We start from the raw sequence: 19989 nt of genomic DNA on the forward strand, positions 1-19989 counted from the left end.
GGACACGGCATCTAAATTGCAATGTGTCATCCTGGAGTGGGTCCGAGACCAGAAAACAACTTTTTTTAGGACAAACTGTACAAACTCAATAAAGTCTGTAGATTCAACAACAGTACTTTATCAGTGTTGGCTTCCTGATTTTGACAACTGCACTGTCATGTAAGGGAATGTCCTTGTTATTCAGAAATATTCAGTCAACTATTTGGGGGCTACCACATCTACAACTTACAATCAAATAGTTCAGAACAAAAATAATAAGCACATATGTGTATAGAGAGAACGTAAAGCAACTATGGTAAAACGTAACAAATGGGAAATCTGGGTGAAGGGCATGTAAGAGTTCTTTGTATTATTCTTGCAACTTTACTATAAATTTGAAATTGCTTCAGAATAAAAAGTTACCTTGACCCTCCCTCCAGAAAAAAAAAGGCAGCTCCAGAGTCTGGGGGCATTCACAAAATTGAAGTGGCAGGGGGACAACGGAGGTGCCTCAATCCTCACCAACAGTGACCAGGAGCTGAGAGAAAGGGGCAACCTTCAGCCCCACCTTACACGGCTCAGCAGACAGGCTGAGATTTCTAAGGGCAACCTTAACACACGTGGGGACACTGATCAACTCAAGGGCTAAAAACAGCCCATGCTCTGGTTCAGTGAGTCGTCCAAGGTGGCTGGGTCCACAGTGGTTACAACACCCACCAGTACCAGACAAAGAGGGACACAGACATAGAGCAGGGAAACCAAAACATCAATTATGAACAAAAACGGAAACACCCTTTGTTGGTTTTCTAACGTTGCAGGAACCCGCAGCAGCTCATAGGTACACTGAAAATCTTAACTACTAGAGAAAAAGGGGAGGGGATAATCCCCCCAAGGACAGAGGGCTACAGAGGTAAACAGAATGCAAACGGAGGTGGGACTAGTTAGGCAGGCAGAAGGAAGAGGGGTTACTGGGAAGAGCTACAATATCAAGTGGAAGGCAGGGTGGCATTTTGAGCTTGTCTGCACAGGGCCGAGGCAGGGGAAAGGCCATCAGTCAAGGGGGTCCCTCATCTGCTTACCTTTAGCAGACTCCTTAAGTAAGTAGGAGCAGCGCCGCACCAGGAGAGAAAACATGGCCAAGCCCAGCGCTGCGGCTTGCTCCTGGATCACAGAGCGACACTCCTCTGAGAAGCAGTCTGAGGAGAGGCAAATGAACTCCGTCAGTGCCCTGGGGGGTCAAGGGCTACTCTTCTCTACCTTACTAGGTGCACATCCTTGGTCACGTCACTGAGCGCCCTTTCCTCATCTAAGACTGGGGACAGTAATATTTCCTCTCTCGAAGTGTCGCTAAAAGGCTAAACAAAAGAATGCACATGAAGCATTTACCATGACGGCTGGAATACGGGTACGCTCTTGATAACACTGTCACAGGGGTCCCCTGTGTAGTTCTGCATCACTTCCGCAGGACCAGGTACTCCAAGTTGGACGGTTTGAGCCAGAGCTACAGGCTCTCTGTATTTAGTTGGCTACTAACAACGTGAAGCTACAGTCAGAAGAAGTCACATTCAGTTAACTCAGTCTCTCTAACATATAGCTAGCAGGAGTACAGACATCAATTAAGATCACAGGAATACAAATTTAAGTTATCTTCTTGAATCACTGACCTGTGGTTCCATCCTTACCTTCTGTCACTCCTCCACTTACGAGTAACCTATTTTCACTGCATGAGTTAATTTTACATAGGAAAACAGGCACATAAGCCCTCGACCAGTGGTACTTTTTATTTTCACAAATTCTTTCCCCTAGGGCTAAAAAATAAATCTGGCTCCCAATACCAGCACCCTCTCCCCCTCACTTTCTCAGCCTGGCTAACTTCCTTCTGGCTGCAGGTCAGTGAAAGGAGCCACCTTGGTGGTGGCCAGAGCTACTCTTTGGCAGAAGCCACAACACACACTCGCAAAACGCTGCCCGCGCCTGCTCCTTGTCAGTGGCCCGGCCTGAGGGCCACTTAATCCGGACTTGAGAGGGACCGGTGACAAACGGAAGGCAGCAGTCCAGCTGCAGCCTCCGCGGGGGGAACACCCGACACGCACCCAAACACCCAAAGGCACCCGGTCACCTGCTCTGGCATCAACTAAACTGTTAACTCCCTCTGTAATACAGGAGAACGCTCAGAATCTCCAAGTGTTAAAAGGGTAATTAGCCACATGTTTGATCTCTGTGCCTGCCTGCATGTTAAACCTCAATAGCCAGAGGGAAGCCCTCTTGCCTCTCTCCTCATTGACATTAGTCTTGTCCATGGAGCCTAAGTGAAGTCTTTACTCTAGGAGATGCTACACAACCACAGTTATTCCTAACCGCCTTGGCCACAGGAGCAAACACGACTGGAGTATACAAAGCCAGCCCCAAACCACTTTAGAGAGCCCTGGGAGCGAGAAGGAACAGGCTGCTGCTCCGAAGGTCCCAACATATGAATAGCATCAGTGTAGCAAAGTATTCGTCTGTTGTGGCTTTCCTGCCATCCTTCCAGATGCCCACTGGTCCCAAATGTCACCCTCTAACTTTCCGACTCAACTGCGGCAGGCAGTAAGGAAGTGGTAACAATCCATGTGATTAGAATGGGTCACTACTCTCATTCTTCTGCTGGTAAGGCCCTAAACCTCTGCTAGAGAAACCAAGATACAAGCATCCAAGAACCAAGACGGGAAAGGGTAGAAAGCAGGGAAGGGGAAGATGTGTATGCCATCCTAAGAAAAATGGCAACTTCTCCCCTCCACCCCTTACTTTGGGCAGCACCACTGTCTGTACTGCCCCAGCTCAGCCCAGGCCCTTGCCAAACACTGCCAGCAGCCTGCCCTTAGTCAGAAACCAGGCCAGCCCAGAATGGGGGAGTAAGTCCAGTACAGAGGAAGCTAGAAAAGGATAAGGGGAGGCCACATCCTGGTAGTTGACATTAGTGACCCCTTATCAACTGGGCATCTTAGGCATAAGTTACCTGCACACAGAAAGCCCCAAAAAGGCACAGAAGGGGGTGTGTTAGCTCGAAGAGACTAGCATTTGGAGAAGCCCAAGACTACAATAAGATACTCTCATTAACCTGGATAAGGACAAGATGGGACAAAGGGAGATTACTTTCATCAAGCCCATTCCTATTTTTATGACAAATAGCAATCTCAGTCTAGGCTATTTCTCAGAGTGCAAAGTTGTGACTAGGGCTCAAGGGGGAGAATGAACTGCTTAAAAACAATGACACTTATGGCCTCTGGGGAGTCCAGGTTGGCTCCTTTCCTTTCCTTTCTTTCTTTTTTTTTTTTTTTTTTAAGATTTTATTTGGGTGCCTGGGTGGCTCAGTAGGTTAAGTGTCTGCCTTTGGCTCAGGTCATGATCTCAGGGTCCTGGGATTGAGCACCATGTTGGGCTCCCTGCTCAGTGGGGAGCCTGCTTCTCCCTCTCCCTCTGAAGCTACCTCTGCTTGTGCTCTCTTTCTCTCTCTGTCAAATAAATAAAATCTTGTTTTAAAAATTAAGATTTTATTATTTGAATGGGAGAGAGAGAGACAGAGAGAGGGAGGGCAGGGAGGGGCAGGGGGAGAGAGTCCCAAGTAGACTCCATACTGAGCATGGAACCCGACACGGGGCTTGATCCTATGACCCTGAGATCATGACCTCAGCCCAAACCAAGAGTCAGACAATTAACCAACTGCATTACCCAGGTGCCCCCAGGTTGGCTCCTTTTTTAAGTCTCCTGCAATAAGGTCTGGGGACCAGGAAGGGTAGCAACAACTGGAGCTTCTTCGCTGTAAGTGTGGAAGGGCTCGACTACCTCTCAGAGCAGCAGCTGAAAAGACAGCTTCATGAATACTCTGTTCTTAGCCATGGTTATGTCACCTTAAACCTTCACCCTTTCCCGCCTCTCTATAAAGGGCCTGACAGTACTTCCCTGCAATGGTCTGGGGGAGGGACAAACCACTAAGCTATTCTGCTCTGATCAAGCAGGCAGTGATATCACAGCTATATGGGGGTCAGAATGCCTGGGTCTCAGTCAGCCTTCTGACCACGTCACAGAGAGTACTTTCTGGAAGGCCTGCCCTCCTCCACTGTTCAGCGGTACCATAAGCACATACTGAACATCTATAGTGTGTTTCACCCTGTGCTGGGTATTATGGAGAACACAGCTACAGATAAAACAGAGTCCCTACAACCTCAGGACCTTACAATTGGGTGGAAAAAACTGCTATTTACCTAAGTAACCATGGCAACTCAGACTCAGCACTTCCAGTGAGAACTATATTAAGTGTTATGGCATCTTCAGAGATACTCTTTGCTTCACTTATGCTTCTGTAGGCTAGAAGCCCTAAGATGCCACTCTTTGAGAAGCATTCATTCTCATACAAGTGAGTAGGAAAACAGCATCCAGATTCCCAGAGTCCACCCACTTTGGGGCTAGAGCTAGGAAACTGGTCCTAGTCTGACAAATGCCCATATATATCCCTAGAGTTGGGCTGGGTTAGACCAACAAATGATGTGGGGTGGGGAAGGAAAAAGCATTGTTTGCCTTGGTATTTGCCTGGGTTCCTCTGGCTTTGTGTCAGGTAGCAGGAGCCTGACATGAGCTGAGGAACTCATTAACACTGTGAAACAGCCTTTCCCCTTCTTTTCAAAAGCAGGCTTACTCAAGGGTTGAGGGGGATGGTTTTGGCTAAGCAAGTCAGACGGAAATATTTCTTACCAAGAAAGTCACCTGAGGTCTGAACTTGATTCTGCCCTTTCCCACATGCTCTCAGATGGGCAGGTGACCAGAGCTCCCACCACTCCTATGCCCAAATACCAGCTCAGGCAGAAATATTCTTCTCACTCCTATGTAACAGGGAGACTTTCTCATTTTTCTGAGAACATATTCATGGAAAACATAAACCAACTGTCGTCAAAGTTGTATGAAATCAGGAAATGGAGCGGCCGGGAGAAGGCTGCCATGTGGCCGGATGTTATGTATTTCTAATTAGTGCTATACATCTTTCAACAGCAAGTGTCCTTCTGCTGGGAAACACAACACACTGCCCTTGTTATTGTAACTGTCAGAGAAGTGCTTAAACAGATAATCTCCAGGAAAAGTGATAAACACGTCCCCTCTCCCACCAGTGTGTGTGCGACGGTGCTGCCAAAGCAAAGCTGTGCTTGACGGCTCCAGGATGGCAAAGCATCCTCCTGCAGGAAATGGCAATGAGGCAGGAGGAGGGGGGGAGGAGAGGCAGGCCCACCTGCCTGGACCCTCTATGCCCAGCCAAGGGGCAGCAGTTCAGAAGCATCACTTCTGACCAACTCCTGAGTCAGGGAGAGAATTGGAGGCAACCAGTATCAGTAGGGATGAGGTTTGGCTGGTCACAGAAAAATCTGGCAGCAATGAAACAAGCAGAGTTTCCCTGATGCACACAGCCAGCTTCCTGGCAAGAGGATGACAAGAGTGCTGAAGGGGAGACACAGGATGGATGACACAGAGGTCTGGTACCCTGACAGCAGTGGAGGGATTCAGACGGCACCGGGGTCCACTAGCCATTCCAGCAGAGAGAACCAACTATTTGCTCAGCTGCTTCACTAATAGCTGGAGAAAAATGCAGGCAAGACCACTTTATTCACTGACTCCCTCCCCACCAGCTCCTCCCAAAGACAGGAAATGAATAGTCAGTCACCTCCAAACTAACACCACCTGGAGGCGATTTGTTGGCTCTTATCTTTCAGACATAAGGCTGCTTTTCTCATGAGTCAGTCACCAGTCAGACACAGGACTGGCACAGTTCCTGAGCAGCCCACCAAAACCTCCTTGTCTGCAGGAAGTGGGCAGTGAGAGCATCTTTCGACTGCTGCTGTTTGGGCTACAGAGTTCCCTGTGGCAGCTGCTGACAGAAGGCAGGGCGGAAGAGGCAGTCATTGTATAGAAACCAGATAAAATCCCAGAGCAAAAGCAGCTACGTCCATGCCATCAAGGTATCATTTTATTCCCTGAGAAGTAAAATGAACAACTCAGAAAAACCAGGCACCAATACACCCAAACACAGCTTAATGGCAGAACACAGGATGACCCAAGGCCGGCCACGAACAACATATCCCCAAACCGTAAAGCCACAACAAAACTGAGAAACATGGAAGGTAGTGTTTCCTCCCTAAGAGCCCCTACTGTCATGCCTGCTACTCTTTTTGGATTTTGCAGGACTGTAAAAACTCTGACTTCTTTTATGGGTAGACGTGAGGGCAAGGGAAATCCCTACCTCCTAACAAAGTGACCTCTCCCATTAGTTCCAAAGTTATTTATTCAGCCCAATGGTGGAGGATATAAAGGAAAAGAGGATCCATCCTTAAGAAGATGATGATCTAATGAGGAAGACAGGAAGAATACACAGACCCCAATAACTATAATTCAAGGAAGATGGAAGTAAGATGCTTTCTTTCACCAGAGGGAAAGAATATAATTTCCAGCTAGGGTATAGCAGAGAAGGTTTCATGGAAGAGAGCACTTCTGAGCAAGGCTGAAAACAAACAAAGATGGAATTGGGAGGATGAAGGAGAGACTGCGTGTTGCTGAAGAGGCACACAGGTAGGGGCACACCAGGCACCCTCCTACACAGCAAGCGATATACTCAGTGTGCCACAGGACGGGACCACAAAGCACCGGGCCTGCGAGGCTACACAGCAAGGAACACAGAGGTCACCCGCTCGAGGTTTCCGAATGAAGCACAGGTATTTTATGAAGATTAATCTAGTTAAAACATTTAGGATGGATTAGGGTAGCTGGAAAAATATAAAAGCAAGGGAGACTTGCTGGGAAGCCAAGAAGGCATGAACTTGTTTGAACTGAGAGAAATTATATGTAATGCACTTTGTAAACTTTATAATGCCAAGTAAATGTAACATCTTTCTTATAGGAGCTGGAAGAGGGAATGCACAGGAGTGTACAGATGTGAGAAATGCTGCAGAAAGAAAATCAAGAATGGTGGAAAAGATGTGTGGGAGGGAAGGGATTCACTGGAAGGGGCCAAGGACTCCTACTAATAATCTCGGCAGGTTCCAGAGGATCCTGAGACCTCAAAAAGGGTAACACCTACCAAAGGAGGTCCAGGAAAGGGGCAGAAGTTTGGGATTGCAAAACACCTGGAGGGGAGGGAGGTATGCATCAAGGAGTCCCCAGGCTCCCGCCCACTTGGCTCTGAGCCAGTCCTGTCTTTCTAGAACAAAGACACTTCAGGGGGTCAGAAATACTTGAGGAAGACCTTGCATAAGGAGGCCTGGGAAGTCTGAACTGGCTCTCCCTGTGGAAGCCATTAGATATTCAGCACTTCATTTGTTTCCAATTCTTGTATGAGTGCAGCTCCAGGCTGTGGGGTGAGAGGCTCCTCTCTGACGTAATCAGGAAGCAGCTGCAAAATTAAGGAATCCCTCATGACATCATAAAAAGGGTCGATGGTTTACTGGGGAAAGTATAAAAATTAATTACATATTCCCACATGAATCCCTTCCCCTAAATCTGTACACACTCCCTCCCGCCCCCACACATTCTCTCATCAACAACATCCCAAAGCCACCTCACTGAGCAGGGTACAAAATGGCAAACAAAACCCAGAAAGACAAAGTTTTTTGATGCACCCACTGTCTGCCGCATACATTTGGAACTTAACAAGTGATACCCTGTCCTGGAATTTTTATACATATAGCATGCTTCCCCAAGAAAATTATAAGCCCCTTGAGGACAAGAGCTATGTCAAGACTTCACATCCTTGAAAATTAGCACCATGACGGGTTTAGGACATGTGTACTATTCCTAATAGTAGGTACACTATGCCTCTCATTTGTGAATCCTAACCATAAATGACATGATTCCACTGTGGCCTGAGATAATAACTAAGATATACTGAGACCTGTGTTAGGCACAAAGTGTGTGTGTGTGTGTGTGTGTGTGTAAAATCTCAAAACAAGATTTGCATAGAAGGTATTATTTTCCCTCTCTGATAGTTGAGGAAACAGAGTCAGAGAAGTTAAATGACTTGCCCAACGTCACAAAGCCAGTAAGTGTCAGAGCTGGGATTTGAATTCAAGTCTGTCTGCTCTTGTACCCACGCTCTTTCCATACCTGGCTGTCACATGCCTGTGATTCAAGCTGCTAGCCCCAACTCTTCCTCTCCCCTTTCTATGAATATGAAAACCTTAGACTCTCCATAGTTCTGCACAAAAAGCTCTAAGGTAACAGCTATGTGGAATCTAAAATTAAAAACACTATATCATTTCAGGGCGCCTGGGTGGCTTAGTCAGTTAAACATCTGCCTTTGGCTCAAGTCATGATCCCAGGGTCCTGGGATGGAGCCCCATGTCGGGCTCCCTGCTCATCTGTGGGTTTACTTCTCCCTCTGCCTCTGCCCCTTGCCCTTCTCTCTGCCCGTTCATCCCACCCCCACACCCAAGACTTGTGAGCACACGCGTGTGCATTCTCTCTCAAATAATTAAATAAAATCTTTAAATAAACAAATAAATAATAAAAACACTATACCACTTATAATAACACCAAAGAAAGCAAAATACTTACATATAAAATATTAGCTATTTTAAATATTAAATCTAACAAAAATGTACAGGATCTCTATGTTAAAAATTACAAAATACTGATGAAGGAAATCAAAGAAGACCTAAATAACTGGAGAGATTTACCATGTTCGTAAGTTGGAAGATTCAACATTGCAAAGATGTCAATTCTCCCCACATAGATCTATAGGTTTAATGCATTTACTATCAAAATCTCAGCCAAGTTTCTTGTAGACAAAGACAAGCTTATTCTAAAATTTATATGGAAAGGCAAAGGGCCTAGGATGGCTAAAACCATTCTGAAAAAGAACAAAGTGGGAGGAATCATTCTTCCCCATGTTAAGTCAAAGAAAGGAGAGCCTTTTCAACAAATGGTGTCAGAACAATTAGACATCCACAGGCCAAAAAGTGAACACTGACCTAAGTTCACACCTTATATAAAAATTAAGTGACAATGGATCAAAGACTTAGATGTAAAAACATCAGACCATAAAACTTTTGGAAAAAAATTGGAGAAAATCCTCAGGACCTAGGACCAAGAGAAGAATTTTTGGACTTACTGCCAAAAGCACAATCTACAAAAAGTAAAATTGAGATACTGAACCTCTTAAAAATTAAACACTTTTGTTCTGCAAAAAACTGTAAGAGGATGAAAAGGCAAATTACAGACTGGGACCATATATCTGTAAACTACAAAGGACTGGCATCTAGACGATACAAAGAACCCTCCAAACTCAACAGTGAGAAAACAAACAATCTACTTAGAAAATGGACAGAAGACACAAGCAGACAACTCACCAAAAAGGGTATGCAGATGAAATATAAGCACATGAAAAGATGTTCAATATCGTTAGTCACTAGGGAAATGAAACCTAAAAGTACAATGAGACATCACCACATCTATCGGAATGGCTAAACTAACGAACGGTAATGACACCAACAAGCTGGTAAGGATGGAGGGAACGGGAGCACACCTCCCTAGCTGACCGGGATGTAAAAATGGCACAGCCATTCTGGAAAATAGGTTGGCAGTTTCTTCTAAAACTAAAAATGTACTTATGATATGATTCAGCAATTATCTTGGGCATTTATCGCAGAGAAATGAAAATTTATGTTTGCACAAAAATCTGTACACAAATGTTCATGGCAGCTTTACTCATAACAGCCTAAACTGGAAACAACCCAAATGCCCTTCAATGGACGAACAGTTAAACAGACTGTGGGACATCCACAGCACAGAATACTACTCAGCCATAAAAAGAAAAGTGATGTATACAGTAACTTGGATAGACCAGCAGGGAATTATGCGGAGCAAAAAAAAAGCCAATTTCAAGAGGTTACATACTGTATGATCCCATTCATAGAATATTCTTGAAATAATGTAATTATAGAGACAGAGAACAGGGGGTTAAGATTTCGGGAGAGAAGGGGACAGGGGTGTTTCTAAAGAGGTAGCCTTAGGGAGCTTGGCAGTGATGGGACAGTTCTGCACCTTGACTGTGTAGCAGTTACAGGAAGCTACCTGTGTGATAAAATTGCACAGAACTATACATACACACAAACACAAATGTGCAACTGGTGAATATATAACTGTATAAATGCATAACTGGTGAAATTTGAGTAGGGTCTGTGGATTGTACCAATGCCAACTTCATGGCATCGATATTGCACTAAAGTCATACAAGATGCTAATATTACGGAAGGAGGGATGAAGGGTGCACAGGATCTCTCTGTACATTCTTCTACAATGTCCTGTGAATCATAATTATTTCAAAATATAAAGTTTAAAACCAGTAAACAGACCCCAAAAAGATCTAAACCTAGGATTCCAGAAACATTTCTCTTTTACAAAGAACAGGGCTGCTTAGACATTTTGGGGACATTTTCCCAATTTGCTGATTACTCTGCACGGATGCTACAGCCCCTTGTTCTCATCTGATGCTGCCTGGCCTGAGCTACCGGAGGCTACTGTGGCTCTTTATCTGGACTGAGCAAGAAACTGCCAGGGGCAACCAAAAGGAAAATAAGAAAAAAGAAGGGAAAGTTCCCTGAAGACAGAACTTCTGTCTAAAGAATAAGGAGTAAAGCAAGAGAACTTCATTATCAAGGCTATGACTCATTGGTTCAGTAAAATCCATGTCAAGCAGCACAAAGTGGAGGTGATGAGAAAGTGAAGAAAGATGACAAGAAGAACAAACTGCAGAAGCTAAGTGAGCTGTTTAAACATGTTCTTGCCGCTCGAAAATAAGGACAGGTATAAATCTCAAATCAGTGGTATGTGTAATCTTCAAACAAGGACAGTCGGGGGAAAAAAGTTACTTAAGACATGTTGCTTAGCACTGTTATCTTCATAAATGAAACTGCTTATGCATTTTCAGCATGCAAGGCTTTGGACCATTAATTAGATGGGTATTAAACGTTTTAATTGGCAGTGTTAGCCTCAAATACCACGTGAAACTCTTTGTCAACAAATCTGTAGACCAAACTTTAAAAAAAAAAACCTTCATCAAAACAAACAAGCAAACACACATACACTTGTCTCCAAAAAGACAAAAATGAAAAGAGAAGCCACAGAGAAAATTTTCTCCCCGGGAGAAAATATTTGTAAAACACCTATCTGACAAAGGACTCATATCTAGGACATATAAAGAACTCTTTCAACTTAATAATAAATAAAATAATGAGCAAAGAAGATGTATGGATGACAAATAGTGCTTGCTCAACATGAACTTCTAAGAAAATGCTCAACATTATCGATCATTAGGGAAATCAAAACCACAAATACAACTTCATACCCACTAGGATGGCTGTAACCAAAAAGAGAACAAGCGTTGCTGAACACGTGGAGTATGGGGAGCTCTCACACACTGCTTTGGGAATATAAAATGATACAGCCACCTTGGAAAACAACTGGGAAGTTTCTTAAAGAGTTAAAACAAAACAAAAGTTAACACACTCATTTACCAAATGACCTGGCTATACCACTCCTAGGAATTTACTTAAGAGAAATGAAAGCATATGTTCACACAAAGATTTACACTTGAATGTTTGCAGCAGTTTTATTCCACAACAGCCCCAACCTGGAAAAAACCCAAATGTCCATCAACAAGAGAGCGGATAAACAAATTGTGGTATATCCATACAATGGAGGACTACTCAGCAACAAAAAGGAACAAACAACTGAATCATTCAAGAACATGGATAAATGTCAAAATCATTACTGTGAAATAAAGAAGACAGGCCAAAAGACAAAGACAGAGAGAAAGGAAATACTGTCAAATTCTAGAAAATACAAACTCTTTTACAGCGACAGAAAGCAGATTCAGTGGTTGCCTGGGGATTGGGAGGAAAGGTTAGGGAAGAATGGATTACAAAGGGGCACAAGTAAAATTTTCTGAGCGAAGGATATGTTCACTATCTTGACTGTGGTGATGATTTCAAAAACGTATACATATGTCAAAATTCAACAAATTGTACAGTCTACATATATATAGTCTTATATACATCAATTAGATCTCAATAAAACTGTTAAAAGATTTTTTTTTTTAAATAGAGGAATGACATTAAAAGGCCATTAGTCTGGGGCGCCTGGGTGGCACAGTTGTTAAGCGTCTGCCTTCGGCTCAGGGCGTGATCCCAGCGTTCTGGGATCGAGCCCCACATCTGGCTCCTCCGCTGGGAGCTTGCTTCTTCCTCTCCCATTCCCCCTGCTTGTGTTCCCTCTCTCACTGGCTGTCTCTCTCTCTGTCAAATAAATAAATAAAATCTTAAAAAAAAAAAAAAGGGCCATTAGTCTGACTCATCATTTAAGATTTTAAGAATTCGTAACTTAAAAGCTGATTTGATAAGGCTGGACATCAACTGAGTGCCTAATACACAATTTGACACTCAGAAAAACCTTGCAAACTAGCACTGATATTTACAGTTTACAGACAAGGAGACTAAGCCTCAGAGAGGGTAAGTTAACTTTCTTCATCAAGGTTGCACAGCTGATAAATGATGGCTGGGTAGAGAATTCAAACCTTTGATCTGATTGATTCTAAAGCTCTTTATACCACTACAACACAACCGCTACCTTCTGAAAGTGAGAAAATGATTTCCAGAAGTGCTAGGCCTTCTCCAGAAGACAGCTTGGCTTACCCTCCTCCCTTATATGAAGCTCCAGGGCCAAGAAGTGTCCTGGGGACTCTATCAAAACATCTTGGCAAGACAGACAGCAAGCCATTTCTACTCTCTACAAGGAAAAATAAAAACACTCCTAAACGAGTGCTTCATTTTTTCCAGAGAATACCCATTTTAGAAATGGTACACCTATAGATTTCCTGGAAAAGGAAGGAAGGCAGGCAGGCAGGCAAGGAGGGAGGGAGGGAGGAGGGAGAGAGAGAGGTTGAGGGCAGGGAGAGAGAGAGAGAGAAGGAGGAGGAAGGGCAGGCAGGCAATCAGTCAAAACACACTCTGGCCATTTCCACTTTAGTTGTGTCTCTGGATTAATATTTTTGTCACTCAGAATTTCCTGCCTAATTTCAGGGTTATTCAAATATACGTCCCCTCTTGGGCAAGAAGAGCTGCTGCAAGCAGAATGGCATGCTGGCACCAGCCAAGTCCCTCAGGGATGGGGCCCAGGAGAAGAGGGCTGCCATTCCAGCATCTCATCTGGAAGAGTTACAAGTAAATCTTGAAGGACAGAGTTTCTTTTTTTTTTTTTAAAGATTTTATTTATTTATTCGACAGAGATAGAGACAGCCAGCGAGAGAGGGATCACAAGCAGGGGGAGCGGGAGAGGAAGAAACAGGCTCACAGCGGAGGAGCCCGATGCGGGGCTCGATCCCAGAACGCCGGGATCACGCCCTGAGCTGAAGGCAGACGCCTAACCGCTGTGCCACCCAGGCGCCCCCTTGAAGGACAGAGTTTCTGCTTCTACACTGCTTACCAGAGGTTTTGCGAGGCTTGCTTCTTTCACAATATTTGGGGGAAGCAAAGGAGGAGTAAAAAAGAGTAGCAGCTTCTTAATTACATCAGGCAGGTAAGTGTCCCTATGGAATTCTATCAGGAGAGCTGGTGTGTCTTGTGTCAGAAATTATTTAGGGTTGTGGAGGAGAAGAGAAGTGAAGAAGGCTTCCTAAAAGTCATACCCATGAGCCAATCTAGAAGGAAACTTGCTGCGGCAGTGAGAAGGAATTAATAGAGCCACGACCCTTCTGATGGATTAGACAGGTTTGGCAGCTGATTTAGAAAAACAGCTTGAAACCCATCTTTGTTGGTATGAAGCTTCAGGAGCACATTGGGACTAAAGTAAAAGTTAATGAGAGATAATGCCTGCAGACAACCTGATTCAGAGAAAGCTCCTCTGATATGGCAGGCAGAAGGGCAGGGAAGTGCTCAGCTTCCATTTTAACAGATTAACTCCATTTCTTTTCATTTTATGGCTTCCTAAAGCATTTTTAAAAGAGTTATGACAGAGTTTGCAAACAATGCCAGAAGAAGATAATTCTGAGACAGGTAGGGCACAGAGGTATCCAGGATAGGAAGGATTTCTTGGACTCCTGAGGAGCTTCCAGAATGGAAAGATTTGAGCCATCAAACAAATCTTCAGGAGTCAGTACTAAAAAATGAGGCCAATGATAAGCCATAATTCTTGGGTGGATTCCTTGTGAATATCCAAATCTGCACATTCATCCTGCTCTACTCCAGCAACTCACTCTAAAAGTTCCTCAAAACTTTATAATCCAAGATCAATGCCCAAGCTAGACTGAGTAAGCAACGACTTCATCCAACCCCATCCCCTGTGGACCATGTAGCTTTAAAGTAGAAATGAGGTCAGCAGAATAATAGCTAAACAAAGCAGTTATGGCAAGGAAAGGTAGCACTCGATAAAGGTGACTAGAAATCCAATGAGGCATCAGCTAGTCCTCTGACTTAGTCGCTCTAGAAAGGACATCCCCTTTAGTAACAGCCCTTCCAAATTTGTAATTAGTTGGCTGATTGGTTAATTTGTCAACAATATAAACTGAAACCTATAAACATTATTTTAAACTACATTTAATTGTTTTGTTTATATTTATTCTTTTTTACCTCATCCACAAAAGACTTGTGACAACTTAGGGCAAAATCACCTACAATTAAATAACATTAAAGTAGATGTAGAAAATTAGGACAAAGAAAAAGGGAAAATACAAATATGTCAATCATGTGCCATGAATGAACTTAACATTTACCTCTGATTTTCCTGGCAGCCAAACCAAAAATGGAAACACTAATAACTGTATAGTTGTCATTATTGGAGAAGAATAAAAATATCAGTTAGGAAAAACAAATCTCTTCTCAGCACTGAGTTCTAAAATCATTTTTTTTAAAAGATTTTGTTTATTTATTTATTTGACAGAGAGAGAGAGACAGCCAGTGAGGGGGGAACACAAGCAGGGAGAGTGGGAGAGGACGAAGCAGGCTCCCAGCGGAGCAGGAAGCGGAGCAGAGAGCCTGATGCAGGGCTTGATCCCAGGACCCCGGGATCACGCCCTGAGCCGAAGGCAGACGCTTAACGACTGAATCACCCAGGCGCCCCTAAAATCATTTTTTTAAACATGGACTCTATGCAGGGTACTGTGTGGAAAAAAAATGAAGACTAATCTTGAAAGGTCTTTACAGCATGTGGCTTTATACTACATACTGTTAAAAGATACCCAAGAAAAATTATCCTGAAGTTATTTGTATGGTGAGACAAAATACATAAGTATCACAACCTAACACTGTTTTTCCAAAAACACAGATACAGGAGTATTTTATATACTGACAGGTACACAGTGCTTTAAGAACATTTTTAAAACTAAGTTAAAATAGCAACTAAGTTAGGAGCTGATGATTCTTATTTCAAAAGGACCCATGTAGGGTTTCCTCAAGCAAGAGACTTCTGATGTCCAACTCATTTGTTTGCCCAACATTTAGTCTGTGACAGAAAGACTGTGAGAGTCAGAGAAACCCGAGTGCAAGTGCTGTATGCAGTTGATGACTAAAGACTTAAGTTTTCTAAAATCTTAAAGAAAAACCCTAGATGAATGAAAAAGTGATATATGCTATCAGACGCTATAAAAGATTCTTGTTTTAAAGAACCAAATGACAATTTAAAATACATATGCTATTAAAAATAAATGTACATATATTATAATTTATAATATAAACATATACAATTATATAAACATAGATGTATAGATACTAAAAGGGAATTGTCTAATCTGTAAAATTCAATTTCTGTACATTTTGGGGATATTTCCAAAACAAAAAGTTCAACAATATTCTATGAAGCAAAGAGATTTAAAAGCTAAATTTAATATTTGAACATTGGTACAGAGAACAAAGCTCTATAATTCTGGGATTAGCACTCCCTGCCAGTTTTTAAGCACTAATTCAATTTCATTTTCTTGTGAGATTTTCTAAATTTGGAGGACAGAATTGACCTGCTTCTACCTAGTTGAAAAGACCTAACATTTATTTATACAGCACTGCCTTACTTCTTAAAAAGGGCCTACTAAAGATTAGAGGAGAAATAAATGAAATAGAGAAGAGAAAAAAAAAATGAAAAGATTGACCAAACTAAGAGCTGTTTCATTGAAAAGATAAACAAAATGGAATAACCCTTAGCTAGCCTAACCAAAGAAAAAAGATAAAGGACCCAAATCAAAGAACCAGGATCATAGAGGAGAAAAGACCAAAATCATAAATGAGAAAGAGACATTACATTGACACCACAGAAATTCAAAGGATTATGAGGTTATCTGCTAACAAATGGACGACCTAGAAGAAATGGAAAAATTCTTAGAAACATACAACTTACCAAGACCAAATCAGAAAGAGATAGAAAATCTGAATAGACCAATTACTAGCAAGGAGACTGAATCAGTAATCAAAATCTCCCAGCAAAGATAAGCCCAGGACCACATCACTTCACTGGTGCATTTTACCAAACATTTATAGAAATTAACACCAATCCTTTTTCAAACTGTTTCAAACAAACAAACAAACAAACAAACAAACACAAACAAACCAAAGAGGAGGGAACACTTTCACACCCATTTTACAAGGCCAGCATTATCCTGATACCAAAACCAGAAAAGAACTACAGGCCAATATCCCTAATGAATACTAATGCAAAAATTCTCAATAAAATACTAGCAAACTGAATGCAGCATACCCAAAGGATCGTTCACCATGATCAAGTGGGATTTACCCTTGGGATGCAAGGATGGTTCAACATACACAAATCAATCAATGTGATACATCACATTAATAGAATGAAAGAAGAGAATCATGTGATTATCTCAATAGTTGCAGAAAAAGCATTCAACAAAATTCAATATACAATCATGATAAAAATTCTTAATAAATTAAGCATAGAATTCTGGAACATATTTCAACATAATAAAGGCCCTATATGATAAGCCCACCACTCAATGTTGAAAGGATGAAAGCTTTTCCTCTCAGATCAAGAACAAGACAAGGGTGGCCACTCTCACCCCCCTATTCAAAATAGTACTGGAAATCCTACCTAGAACAATTAGGGAAGAAAAGAAATAAAAAGTATCAGAATTGGAAAGGAAGAAGTAAAAGTGTCTCTGTTCGTAGACGTGATTTTATATATAGAAAATCCTAGGGGCACCTGGGTGGCACAGCGGTTAAGTGTCTGCCTTCAGCCCAGGGCGTGATCCTGGCGTTATGGGATCGAGCCCCACATCAGGCTCCTCCACTAGGAGCCTGCTTCTTCCTCTCCCACTCCCCCTGCTTGTGTTCCCTCTCTCGCTGGCTGTCTCTATCTCTGTCGAATAAATAAATAAAATCTTAAAAAAAAAAAGGAAAAAAAAATCCTAAAGACTCAACCAAAAAACTGTCAGATCTAACCGACGAATTCAGTAAAATTGCAGGATACAAAATTAACGTACAAAAATCAGTAGCATTTCTTTTATTATTTTATTTATTTATTTGAGAGAGAGAGAGTACAAGTAGGGGGGAGGGGCAAAGGAAGAAGCAGACTCCCCGCTGAGGGGGAAGCCAGACGCAGGGCTTGATCCTGGGACTCTGGGATCATAACCTGAGCCAAAGGCAGATGCCCAACCTACAGAGCTACTCAGGCACCCCTCAGTAGCATTTCTATAACACAAACAACAAAATTTCTGAAAAATAAAAAGTAGACTGATTCCATTTATAATAGCATGAACACAATAAAATACTTAGGAATAAATTTAACTGAAGAAGTGAAAGACCTCTATGCTGAAAACTATAAGAAAATGATAAAAGAAATAACAGACACAAAAAATAGAAAGGTATCCTGCATTCATGGATTAGAAGAAGTAATATTGTTAAAATGTCACTACTACCAAAAGCCATCTATAGATTCAATGCAATCCTTATCAAGATTCCACTGGGGGCACCAGGGTGGCTCAGTTGTTAAGTGTCTGCCTTTGGCTCAGGGCGTGATCCCAGGATTCTGGGATCAAGACCCACATCAGGCTCCCTGCTCCACTGGGAGCCTGCTTCATCCTCTCCCACTCCCCCTGCTTGTGTTCCCTCTCTCGCTGTCTCTCTCTCTGTCAAATAAGTAAATAAAATTAAAAAAAAAAAAAAAAGACTCCACTGGCATTTTTTTAGAGAAGTAGAAAAAAACCCCACAACTCCTAAAACTTATATGGAAGCATAAAGGACCCCAAATTGCCAAAGAAATCCAGAGAAAAAAAGAACAAAGCAGGAATTATCACACTTCATGATTTTAAGTATACTATAAAGCTACTGTCATCAGAACAGTGTGGTACCGGCATAAAAACAGATGAATAGACCAATGGAACAGAATTGAGAGCCTAGATATAAACCCAAGCATATATATATGGTCAACTAACATTTGACAAGAAAGCCAAAAATACCCAATGGAAAAAAGACAGTCTCTTCAATAAATGGTGTTGAGATAATTGGATATTCACATATAAAGGAATGAAACTGGACCCATATCTTAGCACCACTCACAAAATTAACTCAAAATGGATTAAAGACCAAAAAAAAAAAAAAAATGGATTAAAGACTTAAATGTAAGACCCAATACCATGAAACTCCTGGAAGAAAACACAGGAACAAAGCTCCCTGACATGGGGCTTGGTGATAATTTTTTAGATATGACACCTAAAGCACAGCAACAAAAGCAAAAATAAACAAGTACATCAAACTACAGAGTTTCTGCATTGCAAAAGGAATCATCCACAAAGTGAAAAGACAACCTATGGAATGAAAAATAAAATCTGCAAACCATATATCTGATAAGGAATTAATGGCCAAAACATAGAAAAAATTCATACAAAAATGAATAAAATTTAAAAATTAAAATAAAAAATTCATACCACCCAATAGCAAAAAAGCAAAAAGAACAGTTAAGAAATAAGCAAAGGACCTAAACAGACATTTCTCCTAAGGAGATATACAAAAGGCCAACAGACACATGAAAAGATACTCTACATCACTAGTTATTAGGGAAATGCAAATTAAAACCACCATGAGATATCACCTCATGCCTGTCAGAATGGCCAACATCAAAAAGACCAGATATAACAAATGCTGATGTGGAGAAAAGGGAACCCACTGCTGGGTGGGATTGTAAATTGGTGTAAACACTATGGAAATCAGTATGGAAGATCCTCAAAAAATTAAAAGTATGATACCATATGATCCAGCAATTCCACTTCTGGGAATATTGTATGTCTGTGGGTAATGAAAATACTAACTCAAAAAGATACCCCCATCCCCATGTTCAAAGCAGCATTATTTACAATAGTCAAGACATGGAAACAACCCAAGTGTCCATCAATGGATGAATAAAGAAGTTGCGGGGTGTATGTGTGTGTGTGTGTGTGTGTGTATAAAACGGAATATTATTCAGCATAAGAAAATGAAAATAGGAAATCCTACCATTTGCAACATGGATGGACCTAGAAAGGCATTATGATAAGTAAAATAAATCAGAGAAAGACAAATACTGTATAATTTCACTTATATGTGGAATCTAAAAAAAAAAAAAAAGATACAAAAAAGAAACAAAAACAAAAAACACCACAACAAGCTCATAGAAAAAAAAGATGAGACTTGTGGTTACCAGAGATAAGGTGTTGGGGAGCAGGCAGGGGGGATGGAGAAGGTGGTCAAAAGGTGAAAACTTCCAGTTGTAAGCTAAATAAGTACTAGGGATGCTGTGTACAACCTTGATGACTATAACTAACACCACACTGTATGATTTATAGGAAAGTTGTTAAGAAAATAAATCCTGAAGTTCTCATCACAAGGATACATTTATTTTTCCTTTATTTTTTTCTTATTGTATGTTATGAGAAGACGGACGTTAGCTGAACCTATTGTGGTGATCATTTCACAATACCTGTAAATCAGACCATCATGCTGTATACTTTAAACTTATGCAGTG

General features: G+C 41.8%; 1 protein-coding gene across 4 annotated transcripts in view; it reads right to left on the reverse strand.

Annotated features, from left to right (window-relative positions):
• SMG6 (SMG6 nonsense mediated mRNA decay factor) overlaps nt 1–19989 on the reverse strand; it is a 229627-nt gene that overhangs the window by 129683 nt on the left and 79955 nt on the right. For all 4 annotated transcript variants that reach the window (XM_045773653.2, XM_045773656.2, XM_045773654.2 and 1 more), the window contains exon 11: nt 1059–1175. In XM_045773653.2, coding sequence (XP_045629609.2) covers nt 1059–1175 — 117 coding nt within the window. The remainder of the gene's footprint in view (nt 1–1058; nt 1176–19989) is intronic.

This window comes from Ursus americanus, chromosome 23 (assembly GCF_024610735.1).
Source record: "Ursus americanus isolate L20-20 chromosome 23, mUrsAme1.1.p, whole genome shotgun sequence".
In the NCBI taxonomy this organism is placed as follows: Eukaryota; Metazoa; Chordata; class Mammalia; order Carnivora; family Ursidae; genus Ursus; species Ursus americanus.